The sequence below is a fragment of the Tarenaya hassleriana genome, unplaced genomic scaffold (assembly GCF_000463585.1).
Source record: "Tarenaya hassleriana unplaced genomic scaffold, ASM46358v1 Cleome12, whole genome shotgun sequence".
In the NCBI taxonomy this organism is placed as follows: domain Eukaryota; kingdom Viridiplantae; phylum Streptophyta; class Magnoliopsida; order Brassicales; family Cleomaceae; genus Tarenaya; species Tarenaya hassleriana.
The window spans coordinates 2964095-2991221 of record NW_010962392.1 but is presented as its reverse complement, the minus strand read 5'-3'; the positions used below and the strand labels follow the sequence as shown (position 1 = coordinate 2991221).

Below are 27127 nucleotides of genomic sequence, written 5' to 3'. Positions count from 1 at the left end.
ACGACCCGTTTGTGTGTATAATATATATATATATATATATATATATATATATATATATTTAACTTATAAGATTAGTGTACATTCACCATTGAGTGTAACATCCAGTTTTAGACCGATCTCTCACCAATCCAATTATATTTTAATATTTTTATTTTTAAATTCATTTTGTATCTACGTTATATATATTTCTCTCGTCTTAGATTCTAAAATCAATATATTTTCTGGTAGTGGAATTTAACGTGAAATCACAAACTAAACTCCAAACAAAGTAATTAGTTAAATATTTCGATGGCCCAAAATATTTAAATGATTATTTGGAATAACTTATTTGCCCCTATAACTTACATATTACACATGGAAAATGTTTTTACACAATCAAGTTGATCGTAAATTTGCAACTAGATGAATCAACAGAAAAGTTGCAAAAAAAAAATTGTTATAATGGAAACTATATATTGTTTATGCTTTTGTGGATAATTACAGTTACATAAAAAATGCAAAGAAAATGTTCATAGGTAATGTATGGAACCGAATCACATGACATGCTTGCGATAATCACGTGAACTCCACGGTGTCTGTCGGATAACGCGCTTGTCTACGTGTTTATGATGACGTGGCAGTACAGAAACTAGCCATAGAAGCAAATATGCATGTTTCTCTTGTTCGTATCTAATTAGCCAGCTAGAAATCGATCATGATTGGAGAAAACAAACAAAATATAGGATTTGTAATTTTCTGTTTTTTAGTTATTGATTTGTAATTTTGTGAATGAATATTATGTCATTTTCTTTCCATGAAAAAGGACAACTTCTCCTTTGGAAAATTGCTTAAAAGGGATTTTTTTTGGAATGTTTTGTCCAAAGAAATTGATTTCAATATGATGTACAAAATCTATAGAAAAATACTAAATAAATATATGAAAGTATTCAATATATTACGATCAAATAGAAGAAAATCTCAGAGATAAAAATATTTGCTTTTCTCTGTATTTTTATATTTTTTACGTATTATATTAATAAAATAGAAATAAATTTATATTATATATGAGATTTCAGATAAGAGGATAATATCAAAACTATCTGTACTCTATTAAATATACTTAATATCATTTTTTTTAATCTAGTATTATGTGAATAGTATAATCAATATATGATGACCATATGTATAACCAATGTAACTATTGTGATAATTATATAATTTTAATATATATAAGAAAAATCGTATATAAATACTTAATTTTTTACAAAAATTCCAAATAAATATCCAAACTATAAAATTTCTATATAAATACCTGAACTTTTCTAAAATTCTACATAAATATCTAGATTTTTTAAAAATTCCCAAATAAATCTAAAATACGTTAATAACATCATATTATTTTTAAAAAAAAATATCTGAAATTTGTATTTATTTGAAAAAATTTTCAAAAATCTAGATATTTGTATAGGATTTTTAAATTTTTGAGTATTTGTATGAGAGTTTTATAGTTTAGATATTTATGTGAGATTTTTATAAAAGTCTAGATATTTATATTTATATGTTATTTTTCAAATAAAGATTTTTTTATAATATTTTATATTAAAATAACAATAGTCGAAGTGGTCACAGCACCATATATTACCATATAAAATTAAAAATAATTTGTATATCTTTTAATCTCTTGATCGGTTGAATAAATTTCATTTCCGTAATCATATACACAGAACGATGTTTTATAACAAAACTCATTCAAATAGGTTCATGAAGCAGTGTCGACTGATATATCTAACAGCTCTGCTTGAAGAACCAAAGAAATGGAAGTGCATTGAGCCATACACAATCTCCCTTCGCAATCCGCTTCCCGAGGCAGAAGGTTTCACCACTCCTTGTCCAAGATTTGCAAGGTTGGGTTTCATCTCTTGCTTCTGGGAATTTCTTCATCAACTTTTGCAGATCATATAGTTCGAGAGGCCAAGATCTCTCAGGAAATCCAGTTTTTGATATATTAAAGCCTCCACCTTTGGAAGTCTCTTTCCTGGCTCCACAAGATCGGGGCTTCTCTGCATCATTTTCCCTATGTCTTTGGATCTTCATTCACCGGTTTACTCCTAATGGTCACACTGTGGGTTAACAACATTAATGGGTACTGCAAGAACGATGTTTTCGACACTAATTTTCAGAAACATCACCCGGAAACGGTACAGCCAATACTTTTGTTTCCAAGTCAAGGCACCTATTCAACAGCCATGAATCAAGATGTAAAGGACCAGTAAAAAGAATCGGTGAGTATCAGATGTTATTTGCTAAAATGGTATGATACATACATCAGAATCGCGAAATCGTGCGGTGGACTCCAATGCCGCCGACAAAAGGAGAAGCTAATGGGATTCCAAGCATGGCTGCGCACCAAGAAGAAAAGCAACCGACCACTAAGCAATGTGGCAAGGGTGGAGATGAAGCAAGCTTATTTCCAATCCAAGGCCAAAGACTGAAGCTCCCAGATCAAGAATTAAGAGTTTCTGTAAGATGGGCATCAGCCATATGAGCAGTAGATTACCACCAGACTCATTATAGGGCCATTCATTCATGATTTAAAAAAAGGGTTTTTCTGAAATCAACACATGATGAATCCCTTGTAACGAAACTCCCAGATACTGCGTAACCCTAAAGCTACGAATGAATCAAATCCCAGAATCTAACTCCAGAAAAAAGAAATAGAATTGCATACGAAGCAGAGATTCGATTCCGATAAGGATCGAAAACCCCCATGATATAATCAATCAAGCGATTCCATCCTCCTGTTAAGATGCGTAGTTAGGGGAATTCTCTGACTCGGCAGCCGATGAACTCGACTCACTGAGTCAGACAAGCTGTCACGGAGGCGAGTCTATATTGGGTCTACCAACTCGAACCCAAGTCCGTGTACGAGAAAAAAAGGAACCAAGCATAGATACTGTGACATTTAAATTATATACTAAATTAAAAAAATGTTTCGATTTTCCACGTTTCCAAAAATGTTTTAACTATTTTTTTAAAATGTATTTTCAGATGTTTTTGTTCACGCCATCTACAATTTCTCTGTATAGTACAGATAAATAAATTATCGATGTTGAAATAATTCATAAAAAAAAAAAATAACATAACTGGCAGGTTACAGTTAATGCATGCCGTTGTCCGAACTTATATAAAAGGTAGACACCGGATATTTATATTACAAATAACAGTTGTATAGTTTCCGTGAGCCAAAGGCCATTGTATGATTATAGCGTATGCTTTTTATTATTTCCGTAATCACGTGTATTCATATGATTCCATTAATAGTTTCCCATCTACAGAAGTCCAATGATTAGTGGATTATAACAATATCCCTATTCTATTTCTACATCACATCACAAAATATGGCTGTTTGCCATTAAATAAAAATTTAAGAGCAATCTTTTGTTAATCATCACGGTTTAAGCAAACAAAGAAATGTACTTGCTAATCTCAAATGACAGGACATGCGGTTGTTTATACCCGAAATAACCGGAAACAGGATCCGAAATTCATACCGGGTCGGGTTCAAAGGGCATTTTCGTAAATGCCGAGCTTCTTCCCAGATCGATCCAAAAGCACGCGTTGTCTCGTCGGAAGCGCGTGATGGATCACGCGCCTTATTCTCTCTCACCTAATCAGATTGTATTAATGGTGAAAAATCGATCTAATTGGTCAGAGTATGCTCTTACAGCCAAATTAACAAGTTTTTGCTTCTTCCATACTTCAAATCTCTCCTTCGTCCCCCTCTGGTATATATGTGCGTATGATGTGTGTATACGCAGAGATCTTCTCTCTCTAGGGGCTGGTGACGTTGACGTAGGGGAGAGAGAGGTGGAGAGGAGAGAGGGAGGTGCATCTACAATGCGAACATGACTCAACACAGGCAATCGGGAACGGAGAGGTACGGCGGTCGCGGCGGTTACCACCACTACTCCAACGGCGGCGCGCCGTCGGATCACGTCGCAATCGGGATTCGCTCGGCCGGCGGCGGAGGCGGGAAGGCTGGCCGGTGGCGGCGATCCGCTCGGCCGGAAAGAAGTCGCCGCCTCGGCGTGGGCTCTGTCCTGTTTGTTCTATGTATTGTGCTCGTTGTCACTGTATTAGTGTACTATTGCATATCCGGTTACAGCAACAATGGCAACGATGATAAAGGTCAGTTGGTCTTTTTTAGCACCGTTTCGAGGGAAGTGTTAGATTAAGCTAAGTTAGATTCCTTATGTTCGGTTGATTTGGTGTGGAATATTCTCAAATCAGACAGTTGTCTTAGATCGCTTCTGATTATCTGTGTTAAGTTCTTGCTTATAGAAATTCTGAGGAAACTGATGAGAGGGATGGATCTGCTTGCGTTCCTTCTGCTTAGATCGCAGGAATGAGCTAAAACTTTCGTCTGCATTTTTCGCAGGATTTGATACTTACGATGGTGATTTTCTTATGAACGTTACGAGAACGGACCCTTCAACGATACTTAGATTTGGTCATGCGGCGCTTCGTCGGATCACGTCGCGATCGGGATTCGCTCGGCCGGCGGCGGCGGAGGCGGGAAGGCCGGCCGGTGGCGGCGATCCGCTCGGCCGGAAAGAAGTCGCCGCCTCGGCGTGGGCTCTGTCCTGTTTGTTCTATGTATTGTGCTCGTTGTCACTGTATTAGTGTACTATTGCATATCCGGTTACAGCAACAATGGCAACGATGATAAAGGTCAGTTGGTCTTTTTTAGCACCGTTTCGAGGGAAGTGTTAGATTAAGCTAAGTTAGATTCCTTATGTTCGGTTGATTTGGTGTGGAATATTCTCAAATCAGACAGTTGTCTTAGATCGCTTCTGATTATCTGTGTTAAGTTCTTGCTTATAGAAATTCTGAGGAAACTGATGAGAGGGATGGATCTGCTTGCGTTCCTTCTGCTTAGATCGCAGGAATGAGCTAAAACTTTCGTCTGCATTTTTCGCAGGATTTGATACTTACGATGGTGATTTTCTTATGAACGTTACGAGAACGGACCCTTCAACGATACTTAGATTTGGTCATGGTTCGGTGGCACATGGACGAGACTCGAGATATTGGGATAAGGACGACAGGAGACGAGATGATGATTACAATGAGGATGTTGTGGATAAGAGATTAGCTTCCGAGAACAAATCCATTGACGAGGACAGGTCAGTATCTGAAGTGAAAAAAGATGTATCGCGTGACAATGCTCGGGATTGGAGAGGGGTGGGGTTTTACAATGAAATCGGACGTAATGAGCTAAAGAAGTATGAAGCCGAGTATCAGGCTTCTCTTGAGAAGGGAGGCCAATCCTTAAAAGAAAATGGCGGGCATCATGATTCATTTGATGCTGACCCTGAAGACGATGATGTGATTGATTCTCATGATGTTCTAGCGGATGAATATGTTGATACTGGGCATGATGAGGATGAGAATGAAGAATCTCAGAAAGAGAAACAGCCCAAGTTTCTTCATTCCAAGATCAAGCATCAGAAAACTGAGAAGGATGATGAAGAAGCTGCTTCAGGAGGGTCAGATCTGGAGTCTTCTCTTATTAGTACAAATAGCAAGTCTGTAAAAACATCACGATCTGAAAAAAGAAGAAGATCTAGGCGTAAGTTTTCAGGTAGCCTTTTGTAATTAGTTGCTTGAGAAATTTGGGTAGCTACTGTTGAACCTCGTCTTTATGTTATAATCCTTCAGGTGCATCTTGTGAGATGAAGCTGTTAGATTCTAGTCAACCGATAGTAGAGCCTTTGGAAACTCGAAAATTTGCTAGGTTCTCTTTACAGTACATAGAGACGGAGGAGAAACCTGGTGGAGATGAACAGTGGGAGCCTAGATTTGCAGGTCATCAGAGTTTAGAGGAGCGGAAAGAGTCCTTCTTGGTTCAAGACAAGAAAATCCATTGTGGTTTTGTCAAAGGACCCAAAGGATCACCGAGTACTGGATTTGACCTGTCAGAAGATGATGCTAACTATATCAGCAGATGCCATATTGCTGTTATTTCCTGCATCTTCGGGAATTCTGATCGCTTGAGAGCTCCTGCCAGTAAAATGGTATGATATAATGCATTTTGTAGTTGATGGATGTTTATGTTGTTTTTTGCTTTCTTTTTTCCATATCTAGGATTTGGGTTTTAGGACCATTATTATTTTCTAGAAGCATGTATTAGTCTAGTAGTCCAATAAGTTATGTATCTCAGGAGTAGGATGTTGTGTCATATAGATAGATATTTCGCCGGCAGAAACATGAATGTCTTAGGATACCCCACAGGTATTGGCCAACCTAGAATAACCAGATTAGCGATTGGTAAATGTATTTGACTGCAAACCGTCATAAGATAATATAGGTATAGTATAGTTGTCACTTTAAACATCGATATAGCTGATTGCGCTGTGCTCGACCAGTCTGGGCCCGTAACAGGCGTACCAGCTCCTGGGTTTGTTCATCATTAGTGGAGTAGAAAGTTAACTAATACCTTTCTGTTTCCATGGGATCATGACAAATCCCCAAGGGTGGATGTCCGCTTTTGTTTGGAGTTCTCGTTCTGTTTTTGTATATAGAATTTACACCATCTTAACCAAAAAAAAAAAAAAAGAACTTACACCATTGTGCTAAGCCACTTTTATCATTGCATTTAGGTAAGCCGTCTGTCAAGAAAAAATGTTTGCTTCGTAATGTTCGTGGATGACATTACATTTCAAACACTATCTTCAGAAGGCCAAGCCCCAGATAGAGCAGGTTTCATTGGTTTGTGGAAGTTAGTTGTCGTCAAGAATCTTCCTTACACAGATATGCGGAGAGTAGGAAAAATACCAAAGCTGTTGCCGCACCGACTTTTCCCATCTGCAAGGTAACTTTCATTAATGGGTACAAATTCCACCCAACCGTCAGGCAGAATGAATAGCAAAACGTTTAACTGGTTTCAGGGTTGAGTTCAAATTCAATTTACAGTGAAAAGGCACTATTTGTATATGATATGTTTTAATATATTAATGACCGTTAGTATTGATGGGCGAAACCCGATGCTGTTCAGACCAAATCTGTCCTAAAACATACAGAAACTGATTTACTTCCCCTGTGTGATCTCAGGTACTCAATTTGGTTAGACAGCAAGTTGCGTCTCCAGTTGGACCCTCTACTCATTCTGGAGTACTTCCTCTGGCGAAAAGGTCATGAGTACGGAATCTCCAATCACTACGACCGCCATTGCGTGTGGGAAGAGGTTGTCCAGAACAAGAAGCTGAACAAGTACAACCACACTGTCATCGATCAGCAGTTTGAGTTTTACAAATCCGATGGTCTTACCAGATTCAACGCCTTGGATCCCAACAAGCTTCTTCCTAGCAGTAAGAATAGATTCTTTTCCTGATAACCGTTGACATAACCCATTTGCCTCACTTTTCCGTATTCCGATCTTCTGGTTTACGCTGTTCCCAGATGTTCCAGAAGGTTCGTTCATAGTACGGGCTCATACTCCGATGTCGAACCTCTTCTCCTGCCTTTGGTTCAATGAAGTTGAGCGCTTCACTCCCCGAGACCAGCTGAGCTTTGCTTACTCCTACCAGAAACTTCGGAGGGTTAATCCCGACAAACCTTTTTATCTTCACATGTTCAAGGTAAGATTACCGTTTGAAAAGGGTTAATATAAAACGTATAGACTCCTTTTAGAAACCTGGTTTTTACGGATTTGTGGACCGATATAACTATTGTATAAAGTTCACATCTTACTTGAATTTCAGGACTGCGAGAGGAGGAAAATCGCAAAGTTGTACCGTCACAGATCAGAGGAGAAGCGAAATCTACTACTAGCAACGACGCAATAAACGACTTCTTGTACGTTGTACCGACCTTATATGTCCCTTCTGTACATTACAGTGGCAGACCTTTACCATTCTCTGGCGCAGTAGCGAACTGAAAGGGCCACGGGATCGAACCACGGCTGCAGCCCCGACCATGAGGTATACGAAACATATTCCGAATCTGAACCATTAATAAAGCCTTCGTATAAGCTCTCGATTCACCATTTTTATTCCATTCATTTCTTCTATATGCCCTCCTGGCTTTTTTTTTTGTCTGTATCATTCACCATAAACTCAGAAAAAAGATTATCAGATTGATTATTTTTACGCAAACGCAAACGCTATACATTTGAAAAGCCGAAGAGCCTCTCAAAGAGTGAAACGACAATTACATACCTGAAGAACAAAACTATACAGTACAGAAAGAAAACAACATGGTGAGATAAAAGAGTCATCAAAAGGGTAACAAAAATGGCTTTGGCCTTCATTGCTTCAGCTCCAAAATAAACTATCTCCCTCACTCTTTCTCCCCCTTGCTCTTATTACGAGAAATCACAGCAACGCAAAAAAATGGGGATGAATATGACATGGATGCAAGATGAAATATCCATATCAAATGAAAATTCCCAAAATATTGCTTTTTTTTTTTTTCTGAAATAACAAGTGATGTGATGTCCCATTTACTTGGAGTTTATGAGCATTCGTAGGACAGTCTTCATCTTTGGCCTTGCGCCAGGAGATATGTTAATGCAGTGGAGAGCAACCCCAAGGACGCGGAGCATATGGCTTGTGGTGACCGGTGATGATCTGCTCACTCTAGGATCCAGAATCTGATCACACTGGTCCTGCTGGCTCGACCGGCTCTGCACCCACTTAGCCAGTTCGCTTCCTTGGCTCATGGCTGGCTTCCCAGTTAGCAGCTCCAGGAGAATCACCCCAAAGTTGTAGACATTACCAGCCATTGTCACCCTCATTGTGTAAGCGTACTCTGAAGGAGATACCAAAAAACGTGAAAGGATGTGAGACAGATGATGATGTTTCTGACCAAAAAGGCTTTTCTTTGATGTGTTCTCTCTCACCTGGTGGAATGTATCCTATGGTTCCGGCAACTGCAGAGAGGCTGGTGGTGCTTTTGGAAGGATCTATCACCTTGTACAGCTCAATGTCCCCTACCAGCGGTTCGGTTAACGACCTCAGCATTATCTTTCTGCTCGAGAGATCGAGGTGAAGGATTGGATCACGGTCATGGGAGGAGGATCCATGCAAGTAGGAGATCCCTTGAGCTATGCCCACTGCTATGCTGTACCTGCTTGGCCAATCGAGACCTTCTCCAGAATGGTTGTGGAGAACGTCGTAGAGGGTACCCTTTTCGGGAATTTCGTAGAAGAGCAAGCACTCTTCATTTGAGAGCACATAAGCCAGCGGGACCATGACGTTTGAATTGCTCAGCTTCCCCAAGATCTCGAGCTCTTGCTCCAGTTTATCACGGCTGACCAGCTGGATCAGCCTGTCACTTGTGTTGAGCTTTTTGATGAAGTAACTCAAACCCGAGGGCATGGCCACTCTGTAATAACTCCAGAACCTTGTCTTCGACAGAGCATTTTCTGGATTAGAAACCGCTTCCATGGCTTTGGTGAAGTCTATGATTGACCGGTGCCGTACATTGGTAGTGAGAAGCTTTCCATGGAAGACCTGAGGTAGAGCTGATCCTATTTCCCTCTGATCTAGCTGCACATCGTTAATTCCGTTGAAGCGTCTTGAGAGTTTCAAGGCAATGACAGTTATGATTCCCGCTGCAAGAACTGCGGCTGCAAGTGAGGTAAAGATGGGAACCACTGCCAGTTTCCTCTTCTCTATTACTGACCTTTTCTGAGAATCTTGAGTAGTGTTTTCGATACTGAGGCCAGGGTTCCCATTGGTTTCGAGTAGAACTTTAGGGTTGAAAGTTGGAATATCTCCTGTGAGCTGATTGTTGGAGAGTATGAGCTCTGTAAGAGAGTTTAACCCGGATAGAAAAGTCGGAATCTCACCCGAGAATTGGTTATCCGATAGATCAAGAATTTCCAAGCGGGTGAGTTGAGACAACGTACCGGGAATATGCCCTTTAAACCTGTTATGGCTGAGATTTAAGGAAATTTGCAAACTTGATGGCATTATCGGAATCTCCCCGCTTAGCTGGTTTTGCCCGAGTTGGAGTTCTATAAGAGAGCTCAGATTTCCAATGTTGTCGGGTATGCTACCGTTTAGATCATTGCCTTGCAAGTCCATGTTGGATAACTTCTCCAATAGCGAAACAGAGGTCGGTATTGAGCCACTCAGTGAATTCCAGCTGATGTTAAGAATCAAGAGGTTACCTAACAATGTGATTTCGTCCGGGATTCTTCCGGTAAGCTTATTTTGCTGCATTTCCATTCCTTGAAGCTTGCTGAGGTTTCCTAAATCAGAAGGCAAGGAACCAGTGAACTGGTTTGCCGCCAAGTTCAGGAGTGTCAAGCTCTGACACAAAGCTAGTTCACGAGGTATGTGTCCAGTTAAGGTGTTGTTGTCCAGTTCGAGGTATGTTAGATCTTCCAGTGACTCAAATGCAGCCGGAGGCAGAATCCCGGTTAGCTTGTTGCTTCCGAGTCTCAACCTAACCAGGTTCGGCGAAATGTGTTGTGGTACTGAACCATTCAGCTGGTTGAAGGACAAATCCACAGAGACAAGATTAGACTGTGACAGAAGATCATCTGGTATTGATCCGTTTAGATAGTTGAAGCTGAGATCTAAGTTACTCAGGTGTTTTGTAATCCCGGAGGGGATCGGACCGGTGAAAAGATTCCGGTTTGCTGCAAACCGGCGGAGCGTTTGGATGCTTGAAACTGAATTTGGGATCTGCCCACTTAGATGATTGTTGGAAAGAACAAAAGTTTCCAACTTGGAGAGGTTACCGATCGAAATGGGAATTGGGCCTATGAGATGATTGTCGCTAAGATCGATTAGGGTTAGTTCTGGGTAAGCTGCGATTCCTTCAGGAAGAGAACCATCCAACAGATTATCTGAAACATGGAGCTTCTCCATACTTTTGGCCAAACTGGTCGGAACAGAACCAGTTAAAGAGTTGAAGCTGAGGCTCAGAGTCTTCAACTGAACCAACCCATCAAATCCATAATCTCCAATGCTTCCTCTCAGTACGTTGCGAGAAAAATCCAGAACCTCCAAGGCTGAGAACCCGCGAAAACTTGGGAAAGAAGAAAAGTTGTTGGAGCTGAAGTTCAAAAGCTTCAACCCCTCAAGTTTTTGGCAGTTGGAAACAAACCCGTCAGGGATTGAGCTCAGTCTGTTGTCGGAGACATCAAGAGCCTTCAAAGTTTGGATTTTGCAAACAAGTGGCAAGAAACCAGAGTTTGAGAGATCGAACCCAGAAAAAGACAGTCGAATGACAGAGAAGTTGTCGGGTTGGCTGCAGAGAACACCGTTCCATGAACATGGGTTTTGCTCACTCCAAGCGGAGATGTTGAGAATGGAGGAGATTTCCATCATAGTGCTTGTCTGGTTTGGAGATAACTTTGAATAACAGACGTTGCAAGACATGAAGAAGAGGAAGTAGAAGAGACAGAACCTGAACTTGCCCATTTTGGAAGGACCATGAATCATAGTTGACTGCGTGTTCCTTTAAGAGAAAAAGATGATAGCTAATGTGGGAAAGGGGGTGTTTGGATTGTGGGAAAATTTGCTGAGAAAAATATTGTTTTGATGGATTGAAGACAATGAAGAAAAGGTGGTAATAGTAGTGTGGCGTGTTGGAGGGGGTGGGGGAGTTGACCGGTGACCAAAGACTCGTGTATATATATATATGTATATACACATACTTACTATTCCGAGTGAGAGATGAAATGAGGGACACTGAAAATGACGGTCGGGGAAAATTCTTGCCCCCACGCGGTTCCCATTGTCGTCGTCTTGTAATTTACCGGATTTTCCATTGGGCCTAAAATAGGCCCATTAGGTATGACATAGGCCCAATTAATTATTCGGCTTATGAGTGGTGATATATATATATATATATATATATATTTTTTCACAATTATTGATACTTGGCAAAAAAAACGTCAAAGATATTAGGATGAGAGTAAGTGCAGAGACAGAAGTGAAACTTCGAAGATGATGACTACAGCAGCTTCACCCATTGGATTTGTTCAACCCGATTCTCTCCTTTTTCCCAGAAGTAAATTCTTCGACAAGACACGATCTTCACGAACTAAGTGGGTTTATTCGTCGTCGGCTTCTTCCTCGGAGACATTCTGTCGAACGGCTTCTGCGCAAGTAATTCAGGAGGGCGTCTTCGATGGAAGCAGCGTAGAGAACTGGAAGAAGAAGAAGAAGAAAAGGGTGTTCTTATTAGATGTCAACCCGCTTTGCTACGAAGGAAGCAAGCCTAGTTCGCATGCTTTTGTTCACTGGGTAACACTCTTCTTCTCCCAAGTCAGCCTCAATGATCCTGTCATCGCTGTAAGCCTGTCCTTTGTTTCATTTCTCTGTTTAAGATTCATGAAAAGAACTTAAAAATGGCGTTTTCTGTTAGTTTCTGGATGAAAAGTTGTGAATTTGTTTGTTTGCAGGTTCTTGATGGAGAACAAGGGAACCAGCAGCGCAGGGAATTGCTACCTTCATATAAAGCGCATAGGAGGTCTCCGGTCTCTGGAAGATACACCAGAGGTCTAACCGTGATGCCGAATCAATTCGCCAATGATGTTCTCGGGCGATGCAATGTGCCAGTGGGTAAAACTGGGATATTTATCTTTCTATTATATCTTCTTTTACTTGTGTTATGCTCATCACTTTCATTTCACCCCTTAAAGTTAATGCTGGATTATCTCAATGCTGAGAAACGAGTTAGGTTTTTCTGTGTTAGTTGTATTGTTTCTAGTAGAAAATTCACTGTATTTACAATAGGTTGGCATTTGAATGGCCTACAGAGACCGGGGGATGATGATCTGATTGGAAATCTGTTTATGCAAGGTTGTAAGAATAAAAGGGCATGAAGCAGATGATGTGGTGGCTACACTGGCAGAACAAGCTGTTCAAAGAGGACACCGTGTGGTTATTGCATCGCCCGACAAAGATTTTAAGCAATTAATCTCCGAAGATGTTCAGATAGTTATGCCTGTAGCAGAGCTTGGCAGATGGTCTTTCTACACCTTGAAACACTACCATGCTCAATACAATTGCGATCCACAGTCCGATTTGAGCCTTCGTGAGTTTCCCAAACCATCTTTCCATGCTTTTGGCCCTTTGTGTGACGAATAATACCGAATCAATACATTTTTGTTTTGGTGCTGAGCATGAGATATGAAGAAACACTACTATATTATTGTGACCAAAAGTTTGATTTGAGCCTTAAAACTAACTCTTTTTGTTCGGCTATAGCTCTATTGTCATCTTTTTGCTAGCCAAAGAATCATTAAGCATTTGGTTATGGGCTACAGTAAACAGAGGTATTAATTTACTATAGGATGCATAATGGGTGATGAAGTTGATGGTGTCCCCGGGATTCAGCATGTGGTTCCTGGATTTGGTAAGAAAACCGCGATGAAACTCGTGAAGAAACATGGCTCTCTGGAGAATTTATTGAGTGCTGCATCTGTAAGAACCGTAGGAAAACCATATGCCCAAGAGGCGCTCACGAAACACGCAGATTACTTGAGAAGAAACTATCAAGTTCTTGCCTTGAGAAGGTTTCTCTCTCTCTCTCACGATCTAAAACGTTGTTCCAAACATTAAGATTCAATCCTTGAATTCTTAAAATTGTTCTTTTGCCATGTTCTTGTTGACCCGGAATCGCCTTTTTTTCCACAGGGATGTCAACATACGCATTCAAGAGGAATGGCTAGTGGAGAGAGACACGAGCAATGACTCAGAAGTTCTGTCAAGCCTTTTCTAGTGCACCAGAACAGATCTTTGTCTTGTCCATTCAAAGACAGGAGAGCTCATATCTAATCTCCATGACCAGCCAAAGTCACTTGATGCATACTTGAAGATTTGTCCGGCAGCGTTGCTCGTTGCAGTTGATTGGGCTTGGCGATGAATGGAATTCGACGATCAGAATGTTTACTGTTTACATGAACGATAAACAAAGTATGAACAATATCCCGACTATACATAGTAGCGTGGTTTCCACCATTGATATTTATAACAAAATGAGCATACTTCCTGATATTATTTGGGAGAGAACAAATTACAGAGAAAAGGGAGAGAGCCTAAAAAAACATCTTACAACAAATGAGAACATACTTGGAACAGAGAACACAAGGGCAACATAGGTAGTTAGAGATTACTATTTGAGACAGAACCACCATCATTTCTTGGTGAGAAACCACAGGCACCTGAAATAAGCAGTTGAAAAGAACTGTCTGAATCATCGAACATCGACCTTGGGAATTCATGGAAGCCTCCGAATGTATCGAAGCTCATCAGAGGCGAAAAACAGTTGGAAGAAACATCAAAGTTCCCTTTCATTTCCAAGATTCCGGGCTGTGTGGTTTCCCGATCAACAGCGTTTGAAGTTCCGAAACTGAAACTCACCATTCCCGGGTTGTCGTTCACAGCTTCAAAGGTGTCTCTCTGTCCAGATGACGGTTTTGCCTCTTCCACCGGGATTGCAGGAGTGTGGCCCTGAAACAGAGCAATGTGGCCAAAGAGCTTGTCTTTCCTTGAAAACGTGGTCCCGCAGGAACAGAGCCACTTGTTTTTCCCGCAGTGCTTCTCATGTGTCTTGAGATCAGCGAGGACCGAGAACTTCTTGGCATGGCATCGGCTGCAAGTGAAGCTTTTGTCGCAGTGGGTGCGTTTGTAATGGTTCTTCACGCATAGGATTGTCTTCAAAGGCTGAAACTTTTTGTGATCCTTATTGCGTTTGCAGCCGGGGAATGGGCACGAGTATCTCTTTATCAGAATCGGCTCAGACCCAGAACCGGATTCTTTGTGTGGCTTAGCAAGAGCAGCCGGTGTCTTGTACTCATCCCCATGGCCTCTCATGTGCATTCTCAGATTCGCATCTCTTTTGAAACCCTTCCCGCATATCGTGCAGAAATGTGTGTGTGGTGCGAGAATCTCCTCTTTCTCCAGCTGCAATATCTCGTATGAACCCGGAGGAAGGTTCTCTCCTTCCTCTACATCATCTTCGTCTTTCATTTCATGTTCTTCCACAACATGGCTATCTTTCTCATCAATCTTTGAATCGCCAGAAGGATCAATCCGTTTAGACAAATCAGAGTCTTGGGCACCACAGTTGTCTTTTAGTTGAGTCTGTGAGCCAAAGTTATCAGTTTCCCTTGCATAGTAGGGAAACAGGGCTGAACCAGGCAGTCCAGTATATGGACCCAGCGTTGACATATTATTCTTAACAGATGGAAGAAGACTGCCTGCAGTGGAAATCAGCTGTATGATTATGGAAGTAAGATCTGCGGTTATAAGCTGCTGTTGCTGAGCCACGAGTTCATCCGGACGGCTCACAAGCTGCCCACCTCGCCCAACTATCAGATGAACGAGATCCTGAAGCTGGTGGATCTTCTGTTCCAAAAAGGATAGATTGTTCAGCATTGCTCTCGGGTCCCAAGTCTGCACCTTACCTCCTTGCAGAGGATCATTGTTCACTTGACTGTTATCTTGGCCAGGATCTTTCATTTGACCAAACATTTGCATGCCAGGCTCGATTCTCATGTCGAAGTCTAAGATAGACGTGTCTTCCCATTTCTGCTGCGATGCAGATGCTGTGAAGGACCTGTTATTTCCAGAAGAACCCGGTTCGGGCAGTTTCTCACCTATGGAAGAAGAGTTCCCCCAATTGTTCTGGCACAGATCCTCGTCGGTATCCATCTTCTGAGATTTTGTATTCAACTCCGATCTCTGCGGTGAAGACAAAGCACTGAGAGGAACAGCTTGATAAGTAACGATCAAGATTCAATCAAAATCCAAAAGGCCTGGAACTGGAAGACACCAAATCCTTATCAGAATCAAAACAATATCCGGCATAAATCCCCTGTATTCTTCATCACTCCTAATCAAACTTGAACATTCCAATAAATGTATCACATAAAGACTTACAATTTTCAGAAGAAGGTAGATACTCATCAGAATTCAAAAAACAAATAATGAAACGGCAAACATAGAACGTATACACACACAATCATGTCATATAATCAAATTCAATCCCCATTTCTCCTACTGGATGCCAAAAACCTTCTCACATGATCCAATTCGAGAGAAATTTTCTCACACAATCCTAAGATCTCCAAAAAAAAACCCTAAACTAACCTTAAGCTGCGTAAAAAACATTACGAGGTCAAAACCCGATCGTCTAGACACACTGACAGTATTATCACGTAATCAAATGAAATTATCATCGCGGGAAGATAAATTAGACAGAAGAGAACCCGAATCATCTTGTGAAAACCCAAATAAACAGGAGTTGATGGAATCGAATTTGTTCGGGAAAAAAATTCAACTTCCAGATGTAAATTCGCGAAAAAAAGGTTACACAAACTCAACCGGAAAAAAATAGGAGACAGAGAGACGACCTTACTAGATTATCAGCGTCGGATTCTCCTCCGTGACCTCCAATGGCCGATTTAATGGGGGGAGAGGGAGAGGGAGAGGGAGAGAGAGAGAAGCAACGTGGAAAGAGAAGAGCAGGAGCTCGAGAGAGCTGTTCGAGTTTTGGCTTCGATCTCTCCACCATCTTTCCAATTTCACCATGTGTAAGTCAACCCATTGATCTCAGCCGTTGAAAACATCACGATGGGATCCCACCAGATCCGACGTCTATAAATTATTCGATCGCATCAAACGTCGATGCTACATCACGGCCGTTGATTATTCGAAGGGCGGGGTCCACCTCCAGCATGATAAGAGTTAGACGGGCACAATTATTAAATGTTTATTCCTTTTTTCTCTGTCTATGCGCTGCAGTCTGCATATTTGACTTGGCTACTTGCCAATTAATTATCATTAATTTACTACATAATAATAATATATTGTTATTATTATTATTTTTAAAAATTACCTCAATTTAAAAATGATTTATAACGATTATTATCATCAAATTTATTTAAAATAGACAGTATAAATTCTTTAAAACTATTACAATATTTTACTTTGAATTTAAATATGTTAGATTTATAAATGGTTTATATTGTATTTTTAAGTTATATATATGAATTAGTTTTAATACACTCATTTAATGAGTACATATACATATCAAGATAATAAAATTCTAACTGCTTAGTTTATATATACACACGCATTTGCCTAAAATAATACATCCGTTTAACAGGAAAATCGGAAATTTATAAAAAACAAGACTCGTATAGAAGAAAAAAAATAAACACAATATATTTTAAACGATTCAGATAAAATCATATAAATAAATATAGTTTTTTATGATATGGTTTAATTCAATAAAAAACTTTTAGGTGGGCAAAATAAAAAAGTCATAATTTTTTAGGGGTATGTATGCAAATAGACTAATATTTTTTATTTTACTAATTATTCACTGGCATTGCTTTATTATACTGTAAATCTCGGAGTGGCCTGTGGATTTGATCACGGCTCATGAAGGTTCGTGGGGGCATGAGAGGGTAAAATGGGAAACTAAAAAAATTCCCATGTGTCGCTATCTTTGGAGCTAATTAAAGATTATGTCACCTGTTTAGGGACATTTTCATTTTCCAATAAATCAATGATGCCTAAATACGTATTTCCGTGTTCCTTCCTACCCTCCAATTTATTTATAATTTAAAAAAAATAAAAAATTATAAGTGCTTGCATATTTTATTGTCTATTAGAGACTTTGATTGATACGAAGAAAAAAAGAAAAAAATATTTTGAAAATTTTTTAACTTATTAATATTACACCAAATTACAAATTCAGAAATTTTTAAATATTTAAAAAAAAAATCAAACTCAGTTATTTTTTATACACTATATATTTGTGGATAACAATGAATCTATATTTTTTTTAATAAAGACATTTTATTAATTTGATTATAAATTATAAAAAAAAAATGAGAACAAAATTAAAGATGTTTTTTGAAAAATTAAATTAATATTTTATAGTTTATATTTATGTGTATAATATGGAAATAATTTCCAAAACCTATATAAAGGAAAAGGAGATAAATCTTGTTGGGCAAAGTGGCTGAGACTATTTATAAACTGTAATTATTACAAGAAAGAGCAGTGGGAGTCGATTGTTCTGAATAGTTAATAAAATAACCCTGACAAGTGCAAATGATTCCATTTAAGACAAAGTGGGAGTGTCACGATTTCACATTTAAAAAAGACATTTTTATTGTTACTGTTGTTGTCCTTTTTTTATTTCATTTTTTAAAAGATAGTGTGTTGGTGGTGGGTTTGCCACTTCTTGTCCAATTATTTCACATGTATTCATTAATAATCAAAATTTCACCACTCCTTGGAAACCCATTCACAACTCTTTTTCTTTCATGTGAGAATCCGAGATCTCAACGTAATTGAAATGGATATATATATATACACATATAAGAATCTTAAGAGATGATATAATTGTGTCTAGTATTAAGATTTTCAAGTTTGAATATTAGTTTTTAAATTCGCATTCAAATTCTCATTTAGGGAGAGACATTCATATAAACTTTTCTAATTCTCTGGGAGATGTAGTTAAGTCAACATCCGGTAAACTTCTAGATTAAAAAAACTTTAAAGTTTGAATATTGGCTAAATATTGAAATTAGTGGGATATATTTATGATTAACATTTAAGTGTAATATACTAATGTTTTATTATTTCGGGAGAAGTTTGGACCACGCAAACAAAAGCTGTTTGAACATCCACTAAGATAAGATAACACTAAATCCAAAGTTCTCTTTCTTCACCTCCCCACTTTATAACCTAACCTTTACACACAAACAAAAGTTGCTCCTAGATTCCATACTATTATACTAAATGTTAGTAATTATAGAATTTATGTATTACCATATAATAAAGAATTTATGAATTGAAATTAATTCGAATACAAGAATAGTTTTTATAATTTATTTTTTGTTAAAGATTGTTGTTGCTGTTGTATTTGACAATTTAAAAAGGTTTATGTACGCAGTGTTTTGCCAATGGCTATATCAGCTAAGGGGCAAAGAGTTATAGTGCATGTTTGAGAACCGTTGCCACAATGAAGAGGAGGCCAGTCTTGGGCAAGTAGCATGAAGAGCCGCCATTTTTGCTCTAAGTCTTGTATCGACCTCATTAGTACTTGCAGACTCAGATAGATAAATTTGCGTGAATTCTAGAATCCCTTTCCTTCCACAGTGTGTAGATAGTTAGTTTCCATACAATGACGGTTGTCCATCTCATCTGTGGACTCTCCCAAGTACCCAATAACCAGCTTGTGATATGAAACCGTCGAAAAGAAGGAACCTGGACTCCGAGACGTCGCAGGGATTTGCGGAAGATATCCTGCGTAGCTTGGCATTCAAAGAATATGTGATTTTTGGATTCAGTAGCATTGCTGCAGAACAAACAATGTGGGTCTCTCTGTAGTCCCCACTCCATCATCATACGGTCCTTAGCAGGACAACGATCGTGGCAGATCTACTCTTGCTTGCTACGAGCTAGCCTTGCACGGTGCCTGAGCTCGGCTCTTTTCCATTTCACGATAAGGTGGCAAAGTGAAAAGAGCGTGTTTATCTGCCAAAAAAGACGTTGAGTCCACGGTCAATAGCATTCACAAGCGAGGGGAGGTTGATGTGATGATCTATGATGTGAAATACATACCAAGATGATCATTGCAATGACGAGAAGGGGGCCAGACCAGAAAACAGACAGGAAAGCTCCATGCGGGTCGAAGTAGTTCTGAGTTGCAAAGCTCTTCCAGTTCTTGCCCAAGAACCGGTTGAGAGTCTTGGCGAAATATACTCCAGCCACTGCATAAATCCAATACCCTAAATCTTAATGTAGAACAAGAAGACTATCTCCAAAACAAATGTCACAAGAACACAAGCCACGAATCACTGGGTGATCTTTTACAATCCAAAAAAAAAAAGTAAAGATGTCAGCGACTAACTCATAGGTTTCTGTCGGCTCATCATAATTTGTTTATAAGAAAAAAAAGATGTCATTTCATTTTTATAACCATGGTAAGAGTCTCCATCCTGTATAATCCAAGAGACCAAGCAAATCATCCCCCAAGCCCAGCCCAGGGCAATGACCTTGATATATATTCTGCACTCAATTCAAAAATCAAACCCCATACCGGATGTTTCACAATAAGCAAAGTCTAGATCTTTTGTAGTTAGAATAGTGCAGGGAAAGATGATACGTTTAGAGCTATCAAGGATTTGTGTATCAGTTAACCTAGAGGCCAACCTATGTCAGTCAGAAGTGCCTAAACAGAAAAACAAAAACGATTCATCGGCGAGTTCCAAAGGGTGTTAGAGACCAGGGAACTTACATGCCAATAAGAACAAGCACATGTGGAAGTTGAGATGCTTTCTAGAGAGAAGAGCTACGAGTAGCAACAGGGCATGAAACGCCAGCAAACCCATAATCCAAGGTTCCTGTAAAATTTGTGACCGGCAGGGATTATGTCCAAATGCCCGAGGAATGTAAATGCACAAGCAATAAACGAAAAGAAACATCACAGGAAGCAGAAAACCCAGCAAAAAAAATCCGGATACGACCGTGCAAAGAACTTAACACAATCATTTCTGGGGAGTAGAGATTGGAGTATATGAAGCCAAATCAATAACCAAGGTTTAGCCAACGTGTAATACAATCAAACTGCACCTATAGAATGTAATACTTAAGACAATCAATCTCATTCTCGAACTGATATTAGCAAAGCCGGGTCGGCCACTGCCTAGTAGCTATACTCAGAAGAAAAGACTTCCTGGAATTCCAGAAAACAGAGCAAAGAAACGAGGTTACTTGACCAAGTTTCGAAATGGAAATTCCATGGAATTGGAGTTCGAACAACGCAATTGCCAATCTCATACTGTTATATGAAACCATAAATTGGGACCACCACCTCTTCTGCTCGCTCAGTGTAATAATCGAAGAATGCCGTAGGAGTTTTCCCTCTACTCCCGTTTCATCAAAGAGCGAAAAACCCCAGCAAACAGAAAAGCCTAAACAGATTGATAAAGGTGAAAACACCGTGACTCGTTACCTTCCAATCGATTGCGTGGTAGAAACCCATGAAACTCTCGTAAGCAGGTTGCAAACCCGATCTGATCTCGCCGGACATCTTCTGAACCAGATCCGCCATTAGATCCATGTGTTGCTCCATTGCCGATCTCAAATCCTCCATTCTCCCGGCAAATCTCACCAACAACGAGATCCAACAAAAATATCTTCCTTGCACAATCTGGCAAGGAGTTCTGCGCTTAATAGTGCCCCTGAAGTTGCTAGAAAATAATATCGCTGTCATCTCGAGAATGTCCTCATTGTTTCCTCTATTATTATTATGGCCCCTAAGGCCAGTTTTGGCATTTTGAAAAATTACATATTAATACACTAAATTATATAAAAAAATCTCATATAAATATACAAACTATAAAATATTCAAAAAATTATAAACTTTTATTATTTTTTACATTAAAAACTACATTTTTAAACGGTTTAAAAAAGCCACTATAATAAAATAGTTTTTTGAAATCGTTCAAAAATTTTAAATTTAATTTATTATTTTTAAAAAGTTTAAGATTTAATATAAAAATTAGGAAGAGTTGTTATAATGAAAATTTTAAAATTTGTGTATTTATTTAGGATTTTTTTATAAATCCGTATGTTAATATAGAATTTTCTCTAAATAATGATAGGAAAGGGCCAACTTGACTCAACCGTAAAACCATTTACGACGGGTTCGAATCCACCTCTTTATGTTAAAATGTAGGAATAAGGTGGCCTAAGTCCAAAACATTAACCAGATGGGGTACAAACTGAGTTGGTTCTTCAACGATATCACGTAGGGATCGAAATCGAACATTTTCAGGCTTGAAAACACAACCATTCGCCATTGCGTATCTAATCTAATGTATAATGAATCCTATTAATCCACCTAAAATCATTTCGAAATAATTTAGGCACCGTTTTCTATAAAAATTCAGGTATGGTAATTTTATTTTAAAATTTGTTCGGATAACTTCTGAATGGATAAAGAGTTTCCCCTTGCCTTTATTGGGAAAATGATGATATGACCATGCTGATGCACTGGGAGTATATTGTACATACAATAGAGCTACAACAATTAAAAAAAAAAAAAAAAGTTAAAAAAAAAATATTTTTTTAAGGAAAAAAAGGGAAGAAAAGGCAACATAAGACATTACAGAACAACACAGCAACCACATTACATCGCTGCCCGTTTCACATTGCTACAACCCAACAAACATTGACAGTCTCTGAAATCCAAATCAGCGAAACGATGTCGTGTTCCGTGATGGATATGGACATCAAGCTTCGCAGGATCCATACGAAAGATCCACGAAGGGGGGGCGTACCTGAATCGTGTAAATGGTGTTGAACTACAGGCTAGAGTATAGTGTCGACACGGTCGATGACATCGAGGGCTTTCATCCGATCAATGTCGAAATCTATGATCGGAACAGAAGAAGGTCTCCTGATCGGAAAAGGGTCCTTCTTGCTCTTCATCTCACCACCCATCATAGGCGAGTAGCTGCTGCTCTTGCTAAGCCTGTGGTGCTTACACAGCCGCCGTGATTTTGCCGCCGTCTCGAATTCCTGGCTCTTGCTTATTCCGGGCGTCTTTTTCCTCATGCTCACGTCCCTAAGCATCTCTTGATCCTCCATTGTTAGTATCGGTGGCGAGGATGGGCTCGATTTGTGGGAAATGGTCGAGATTTGGATCGCTTTCTGAGTGGCCGGTGACCTCATCGGAGATTTCACCGGAGATCTTAGCCCGCCGGTGGTGGTCCTGATCTGGCTGACCAGATGATGAAGCCATACCACTTGTTCCAGTATGTATTCCTCGGTTTTCTCTTTATCGGCGTGGTGAAGGGTCTCTATCCTTAGTATGGTTTGGCCCCCAGGCCTCTGGTTCGTCTCCGACCTGAAATTTTCAAACAAAGGTGAATGAATGAATATACGTAGAGAGTGACAAGGTGAAGAAGATGAATCAATTATTCCTCAGGGACTTTACCCGGTATTTGCCCATTCTCCGACCCATCCAAACCCGTGATGCGCTCTGGTTGAGAAGATGATTAAGAACAGGTGAATTTCCATATCAAATGACAAAACCAGGAAGTCTAAGAAGGATCGTATATATTATTGATACATAACCACTATCAAGATTGATAATCCAAAGGAAAAACATAGAAAAGGCTTTTACTTGGTTGTGTTCGTAGCAATTGGAACAAGCCACTGCAGTGTTTTCTCCATTTCGGTTTTTATTTGGGGAATGGTTAGCTGCTGGAAAAAAATATTCGGATACGTTGAGTGGAGAGAATACATACGTATGGCTGACGGCAAGGATTTATGCAAAGATTCGGTCAGGAAAATACCTCTTCCTTAACCTGGAAGGACTGTATTTTGGAGCGTAATGCAGATTTTATACTCGGAGGTAACCCTTGGTACAAAGCGTCCCTTGTGCTTGCAGGCATAGAGCTAGACCGGGACACCTATTTATAATATCAAATCATAATGAGAAAAAGAAGAAAACAATCCGACATAAAGTCTGTGGTTCAAGAACAAGAACAAGAACAACAGCAATACAGATGTCGTTGTAAGATTCTTACTGAAACTGTATAACTGCCGTTCCAGTTGGGGAAACAAAAGATTCATGGTACAGAGAAAGGAAAAGTAAAATAGATTAGAAATGAACAAAGAACTCACAAGAGTATCAATTTGGGTAATGATGTTTGCGTAATGTAATGCAAGGCCAGCGGAGCCCAACTTTCTACTACGTTTGCAAGAAGAATCACTTACTGGCTTGTCGGAATCTGCATTTCATTGACAGTAACAAGGATTCAGCTATCCTTCTATGTTATATACGCATTCACGGGTTCTCATTTTAATAAGTCATCATGTCCTCCAAAAAGTGCAAAATACAATATATATATATATATATATACACACACCCAGATTATAAGACATATCACTTTATCCCTGGCTTGATTCTTACCAGCGGCACCAAATGCTTCATGGATTTCCAAATGCAAGAAATGGACAATATCAACAAGTTTCTCCATCACCTATGGAGTAAGAAAGATCTCGAGAGTTTAAATTTGAATCGAAATGAGCCCAGAAAGCTGATAAATTTCCGGAAGGACAACCTCGGTTAAACAGTTTGAGACAATACCTCTTCCAAGATCTTAGACCAAAGCGATTTCTTCTTCAAATTTCTTACATGCTTCCCCTGACTCTTTAGCTCAGCTCTCAAGATTGCAAGACCGTCTCCGACACCTCAATTAGAAATGGCACAAATAGAAAGAAAATTAGAGCAATAACCAATACAATGGTAGTAGACAAACGAACCTTAAACTAGATAACATCAATAGGCTAAAGACATCATCATAGGTAGGTACCTCTTTGTGAAGTGTTTGGATTCTCCTTTTCCTGGAGCTTACGGCGGTAATCTTGTTCAAATCTGTCCAACGCATGGAGCTCATGATACAAATCCTAAACCCATCACAGAGAAGGTATAAAACATTAACCAGAGTTAGCCATCACGATCCAAGGAAAGACCATAAATCATCACTTCTCATGAAATCACTTACAGCTGTATAATGAACCAAAGTCATCAAATGGTGCATTGTGGTTTCCGCTTCTTGCTTCAATTGTTTCTGAGGTGTAAGCTCAGAGCCCCACCTAAGTCACAACACAGCACTAATGAGAAATCGGATGTGACACAAACAACGAGACCAAAGAAATTTTAAGCGAACAAGGTGGATGATTGTGTTGGAGTACCTTTCAAAGAAACGATCAAGGTGGTGGTATTGAGGATCCTTGCAACGGTTCCCAAAACGCACCACCTCTCCAGAAAAAATTCTTAACTCTTCCCTGTAAATGATTAAAAAAACAATGTGGCTGATTCCTAATCTTAATCCTAATGCTAAAAAATGAAAAATATTGTAAAGGGCATGCAACATCCAATAGGAGTAATAAAATTGCTACATGCTGTTACCTTTTATCTGCCGCAGCTATTCTCAAAAGTTCATCCGTATCTTTTGATATTAAGTTTTGGACCCCTTCAGAGGGTAACACTACCTCTTTCAAATGCCTAATGCTATCTTTTGAGAGAGACTGCATAAGATTGGCACCTTTAACGATTGTGTTTGCAACTTCGAAAGCCAAAATTGAAATTTTATTCCCTTTTGTCGTAACCCCGGAGGTAAATCCTCCGCTAAGGTTCAGATTCGTCATGCTACTCCCGAGTGTGTCCAAGACCTCCACTGCCTTCCCGAGCCCTGCCGTACCAGCCCTGCCTAGAAGAGAGCTTACTTCTGAAACCTAAAAACAGAAAAAGCCTAGCCGAGTTACCCCCACCAACTTTACTAGTATCATTCAGCCAAAATTCAACCAATACCTCATCCAAAGGACTTCGATCTACGCTATCCATTGAAATATGGAACTGAGAATAAAGAGAGAAAAATTCAAATTACCTTTGCCACAGCAGCCTCTCTGGACTTGGTTGATCTAGATTTATGCGAACGAACCCTAGAAAGGCGGGGAATTCCATCATCAATATCTTGGGGATGAGCTCCATCAGCTAATACATTCAAATCCGGAAATGAAAACGATTCTGCCTGCTGCTTATCCCTGTCTTCCCTCACCCCAGAAGCATTGCCATTGCCATTGCCGTATTCTTTCGATGCAAGTTCACGGGACTGGAAAACCACTTCAGACCCACCATTGATATTGCCATTAACATGTGGAAAGCTTCCACCGGGAGCATTATTTACAGAGGAACTCCTCGAGCAAAGCCCTCCCATCACGTCAGGAATTCACTATTACCACTTATTATCAACTGAACTCAATCTCTCTTGCAGCTCTACGAAACGTCAAAACAACGAACTACATAACCCGAAAAACCATGAAACCGCGAATTCCGGTCCGTGCAGAAGCACCAGTCCATTAACGGAGAAATCGCACAACAAAGAACCTCAGTACACAACCTGCCACGACCGCACCGCAGCTAAAATTAGGAAGAAATCAACTAATTAAGCAAACCCCTGGGATTAAAAAAAAAACCCCAAAAGAACAATAATAAGCAAACAGAAACCGATTAAACGGAAAACCCTAGAAATCAAAGTGAAACAATGGGAAAATCAAACTAAAGAATCAACCCACAAAGCAGTTCTGTAGCAGATACGAACTTGCCAAGCAAAAAACAAGCTCGATGCAGAAGTAGAAGCAATAGCAAGCCGAAGCCGAAAGGATCAACAAGGGAAAGAAATCGATAAGTAACAGAAACACCCAACAAAACCAAACCTCGGATCTGAAAGCCAGATTGAACAGATTCTTCGCCTTGTCGAGTCGTTCTTGTTCCCACCACGAACAAAGCTCCGACCAGTGTGACCTTCGCTGCTGAGGAACGGCAACGATATCTACAGTGTTCACGAATCTGCCACTGGGAGCACAGAGCAAGAGGATACGCGACGCGACGAAGAGAGAAGAAGACGAAGGAGAGAGAGAGAGAGATTTATTTCTCTCGGCTTCTGTTGAGAGTTGGAGACTGACAGAAGCTAAAGCTGCCATATCAAACCATAATCTCTCTCACTTAACCCATTTTTTTTTTTATTTTAATTGACAAGAAAATGGAAAACCCAAATTCATATAAATTTTTGTTTCTTTGTTTTTTTACTCTGATTCAAATGTCCTTCTAAAAATTATTTATATTTGGTTAATTGTATCATAATATTTTTTAATTACGTTTATAATAATTCTTGTATTTAAATTCGACACAATTTTTGTAGGAGTCACATGAATATCATTACAAAATTTTAGTCAAATAGGATTACGCAGACACAAAACCACCAACACTAATTATCAAAATTAAGTAAGTTTTAATAAAAGTTTACAACTAAAATTATTCCAAATGTGTTGTTGTGACGTCAAAAGCAGATTTAATCTTTTAAATTTGTAAATAACATTTTTATTTTGAACATAAATCAAATCGAATCGAATTTGATTTGAAAGAAATTTATTGGATATAATTTTTTTAAAATTATAAATAATACAAATATTTTAAAAAATAGTTATTTTAAAATAAATCTAAATCGAAAGAAAGCAACATATAAATGAACAACCTATCTTAAGCGTATCATTTCCGAGCATAATAAAATCTTTTAAAAAAA

General features: G+C 39.2%; 6 protein-coding genes and 1 long non-coding RNA gene across 15 annotated transcripts; 2 read left to right on the top strand and 5 right to left on the bottom strand.

The window, feature by feature from the left end:
• Nucleotides 1–1648: 1648 nt before the first annotated feature.
• On the bottom strand, nucleotides 1649–2921 carry LOC104806786. 2 transcript variants are annotated; one of them, XR_770662.1, is made up of 3 exons: nucleotides 2708–2921; nucleotides 2304–2498; nucleotides 1649–2212 (listed from the first exon to the last, which is right to left on the bottom strand). It is a non-coding gene; the product is annotated as an uncharacterized LOC104806786 (long non-coding RNA). The 2 variants fall into 2 exon arrangements; XR_770661.1 differs by having other exon boundaries at nucleotides 2304–2921.
• Nucleotides 2922–3683: 762 nt separating this feature from the next.
• On the top strand, nucleotides 3684–8123 carry LOC104806784. Its single transcript, XM_019201757.1, has 7 exons — nucleotides 3684–4167; nucleotides 4961–5611; nucleotides 5701–6056; nucleotides 6642–6853; nucleotides 7093–7349; nucleotides 7441–7619; nucleotides 7743–8123. The coding sequence occupies exons 1-7, from the start codon at nucleotides 3885–3887 to the stop codon at nucleotides 7824–7826; spliced, it is 2022 nt and encodes a 673-aa protein (XP_019057302.1). The 5' UTR covers nucleotides 3684–3884; the 3' UTR covers nucleotides 7827–8123.
• Nucleotides 7894–11734, bottom strand: LOC104806785 (probable leucine-rich repeat receptor-like protein kinase At5g63930). Of its 2 annotated transcripts, XM_010531855.1 has the most exons (3): nucleotides 9893–11734; nucleotides 8882–9790; nucleotides 7894–8790 (listed from the first exon to the last, which is right to left on the bottom strand). In XM_010531855.1, the coding sequence occupies exons 1-3, from the start codon at nucleotides 11436–11438 to the stop codon at nucleotides 8483–8485; spliced, it is 2763 nt and encodes a 920-aa protein (XP_010530157.1). In that variant the 5' UTR covers nucleotides 11439–11734; the 3' UTR covers nucleotides 7894–8482. The 2 variants fall into 2 exon arrangements, with proteins under 2 accessions (XP_010530157.1, XP_010530155.1); XM_010531853.1 differs by having other exon boundaries at nucleotides 8882–11733.
• A 152-nt stretch (nucleotides 11735–11886) lies between these two features.
• On the top strand, nucleotides 11887–13970 carry LOC104806782 (DNA polymerase I). The gene is made up of 5 exons (XM_010531845.2): nucleotides 11887–12293; nucleotides 12404–12559; nucleotides 12804–13038; nucleotides 13297–13519; nucleotides 13641–13970. Exons 1-5 carry the CDS (start codon nucleotides 11946–11948, stop codon nucleotides 13723–13725), a joined length of 1047 nt encoding a protein of 348 aa, XP_010530147.1. The 5' UTR covers nucleotides 11887–11945; the 3' UTR covers nucleotides 13726–13970.
• Nucleotides 13971–16516, bottom strand: LOC104806783 (protein SENSITIVE TO PROTON RHIZOTOXICITY 1). Of its 6 annotated transcripts, none has more exons than XM_010531848.1 (2): nucleotides 16366–16516; nucleotides 13971–15689 (listed from the first exon to the last, which is right to left on the bottom strand). In XM_010531848.1, the coding sequence occupies exon 2, from the start codon at nucleotides 15657–15659 to the stop codon at nucleotides 14109–14111; it is 1551 nt and encodes a 516-aa protein (XP_010530150.1). In that variant the 5' UTR covers nucleotides 15660–15689; nucleotides 16366–16516; the 3' UTR covers nucleotides 13971–14108. The 6 variants fall into 6 exon arrangements, with proteins under 6 accessions (XP_010530150.1, XP_010530149.1, XP_010530148.1 ...); XM_010531847.2 differs by having other exon boundaries at nucleotides 13971–15708; nucleotides 16361–16515; XM_010531846.2 differs by having other exon boundaries at nucleotides 13971–15708; nucleotides 16366–16515.
• A 2316-nt stretch (nucleotides 16517–18832) lies between these two features.
• LOC104806781 (transmembrane protein 18-like) lies at nucleotides 18833–21243 on the bottom strand. Its single transcript, XM_010531843.1, has 4 exons — nucleotides 20983–21243; nucleotides 20266–20371; nucleotides 19590–19738; nucleotides 18833–19502 (listed from the first exon to the last, which is right to left on the bottom strand). Exons 1-4 carry the CDS (start codon nucleotides 21241–21243, stop codon nucleotides 19407–19409), a joined length of 612 nt encoding a protein of 203 aa, XP_010530145.1. The 3' UTR covers nucleotides 18833–19406.
• A 722-nt stretch (nucleotides 21244–21965) lies between these two features.
• LOC104806780 lies at nucleotides 21966–26519 on the bottom strand. Of its 2 annotated transcripts, none has more exons than XM_010531841.1 (13): nucleotides 26262–26519; nucleotides 25433–25945; nucleotides 24955–25280; nucleotides 24738–24830; nucleotides 24548–24638; nucleotides 24356–24449; nucleotides 24130–24233; nucleotides 23953–24022; nucleotides 23664–23770; nucleotides 23333–23449; nucleotides 23161–23240; nucleotides 22972–23016; nucleotides 21966–22881 (listed from the first exon to the last, which is right to left on the bottom strand). In XM_010531841.1, exons 2-13 carry the CDS (start codon nucleotides 25760–25762, stop codon nucleotides 22344–22346), a joined length of 1995 nt encoding a protein of 664 aa, XP_010530143.1. In that variant the 5' UTR covers nucleotides 25763–25945; nucleotides 26262–26519; the 3' UTR covers nucleotides 21966–22343. The 2 variants fall into 2 exon arrangements, with proteins under 2 accessions (XP_010530143.1, XP_010530144.1); XM_010531842.1 differs by having other exon boundaries at nucleotides 23161–23237.
• Between the last annotated feature and the right edge of the window lie 608 nt (nucleotides 26520–27127).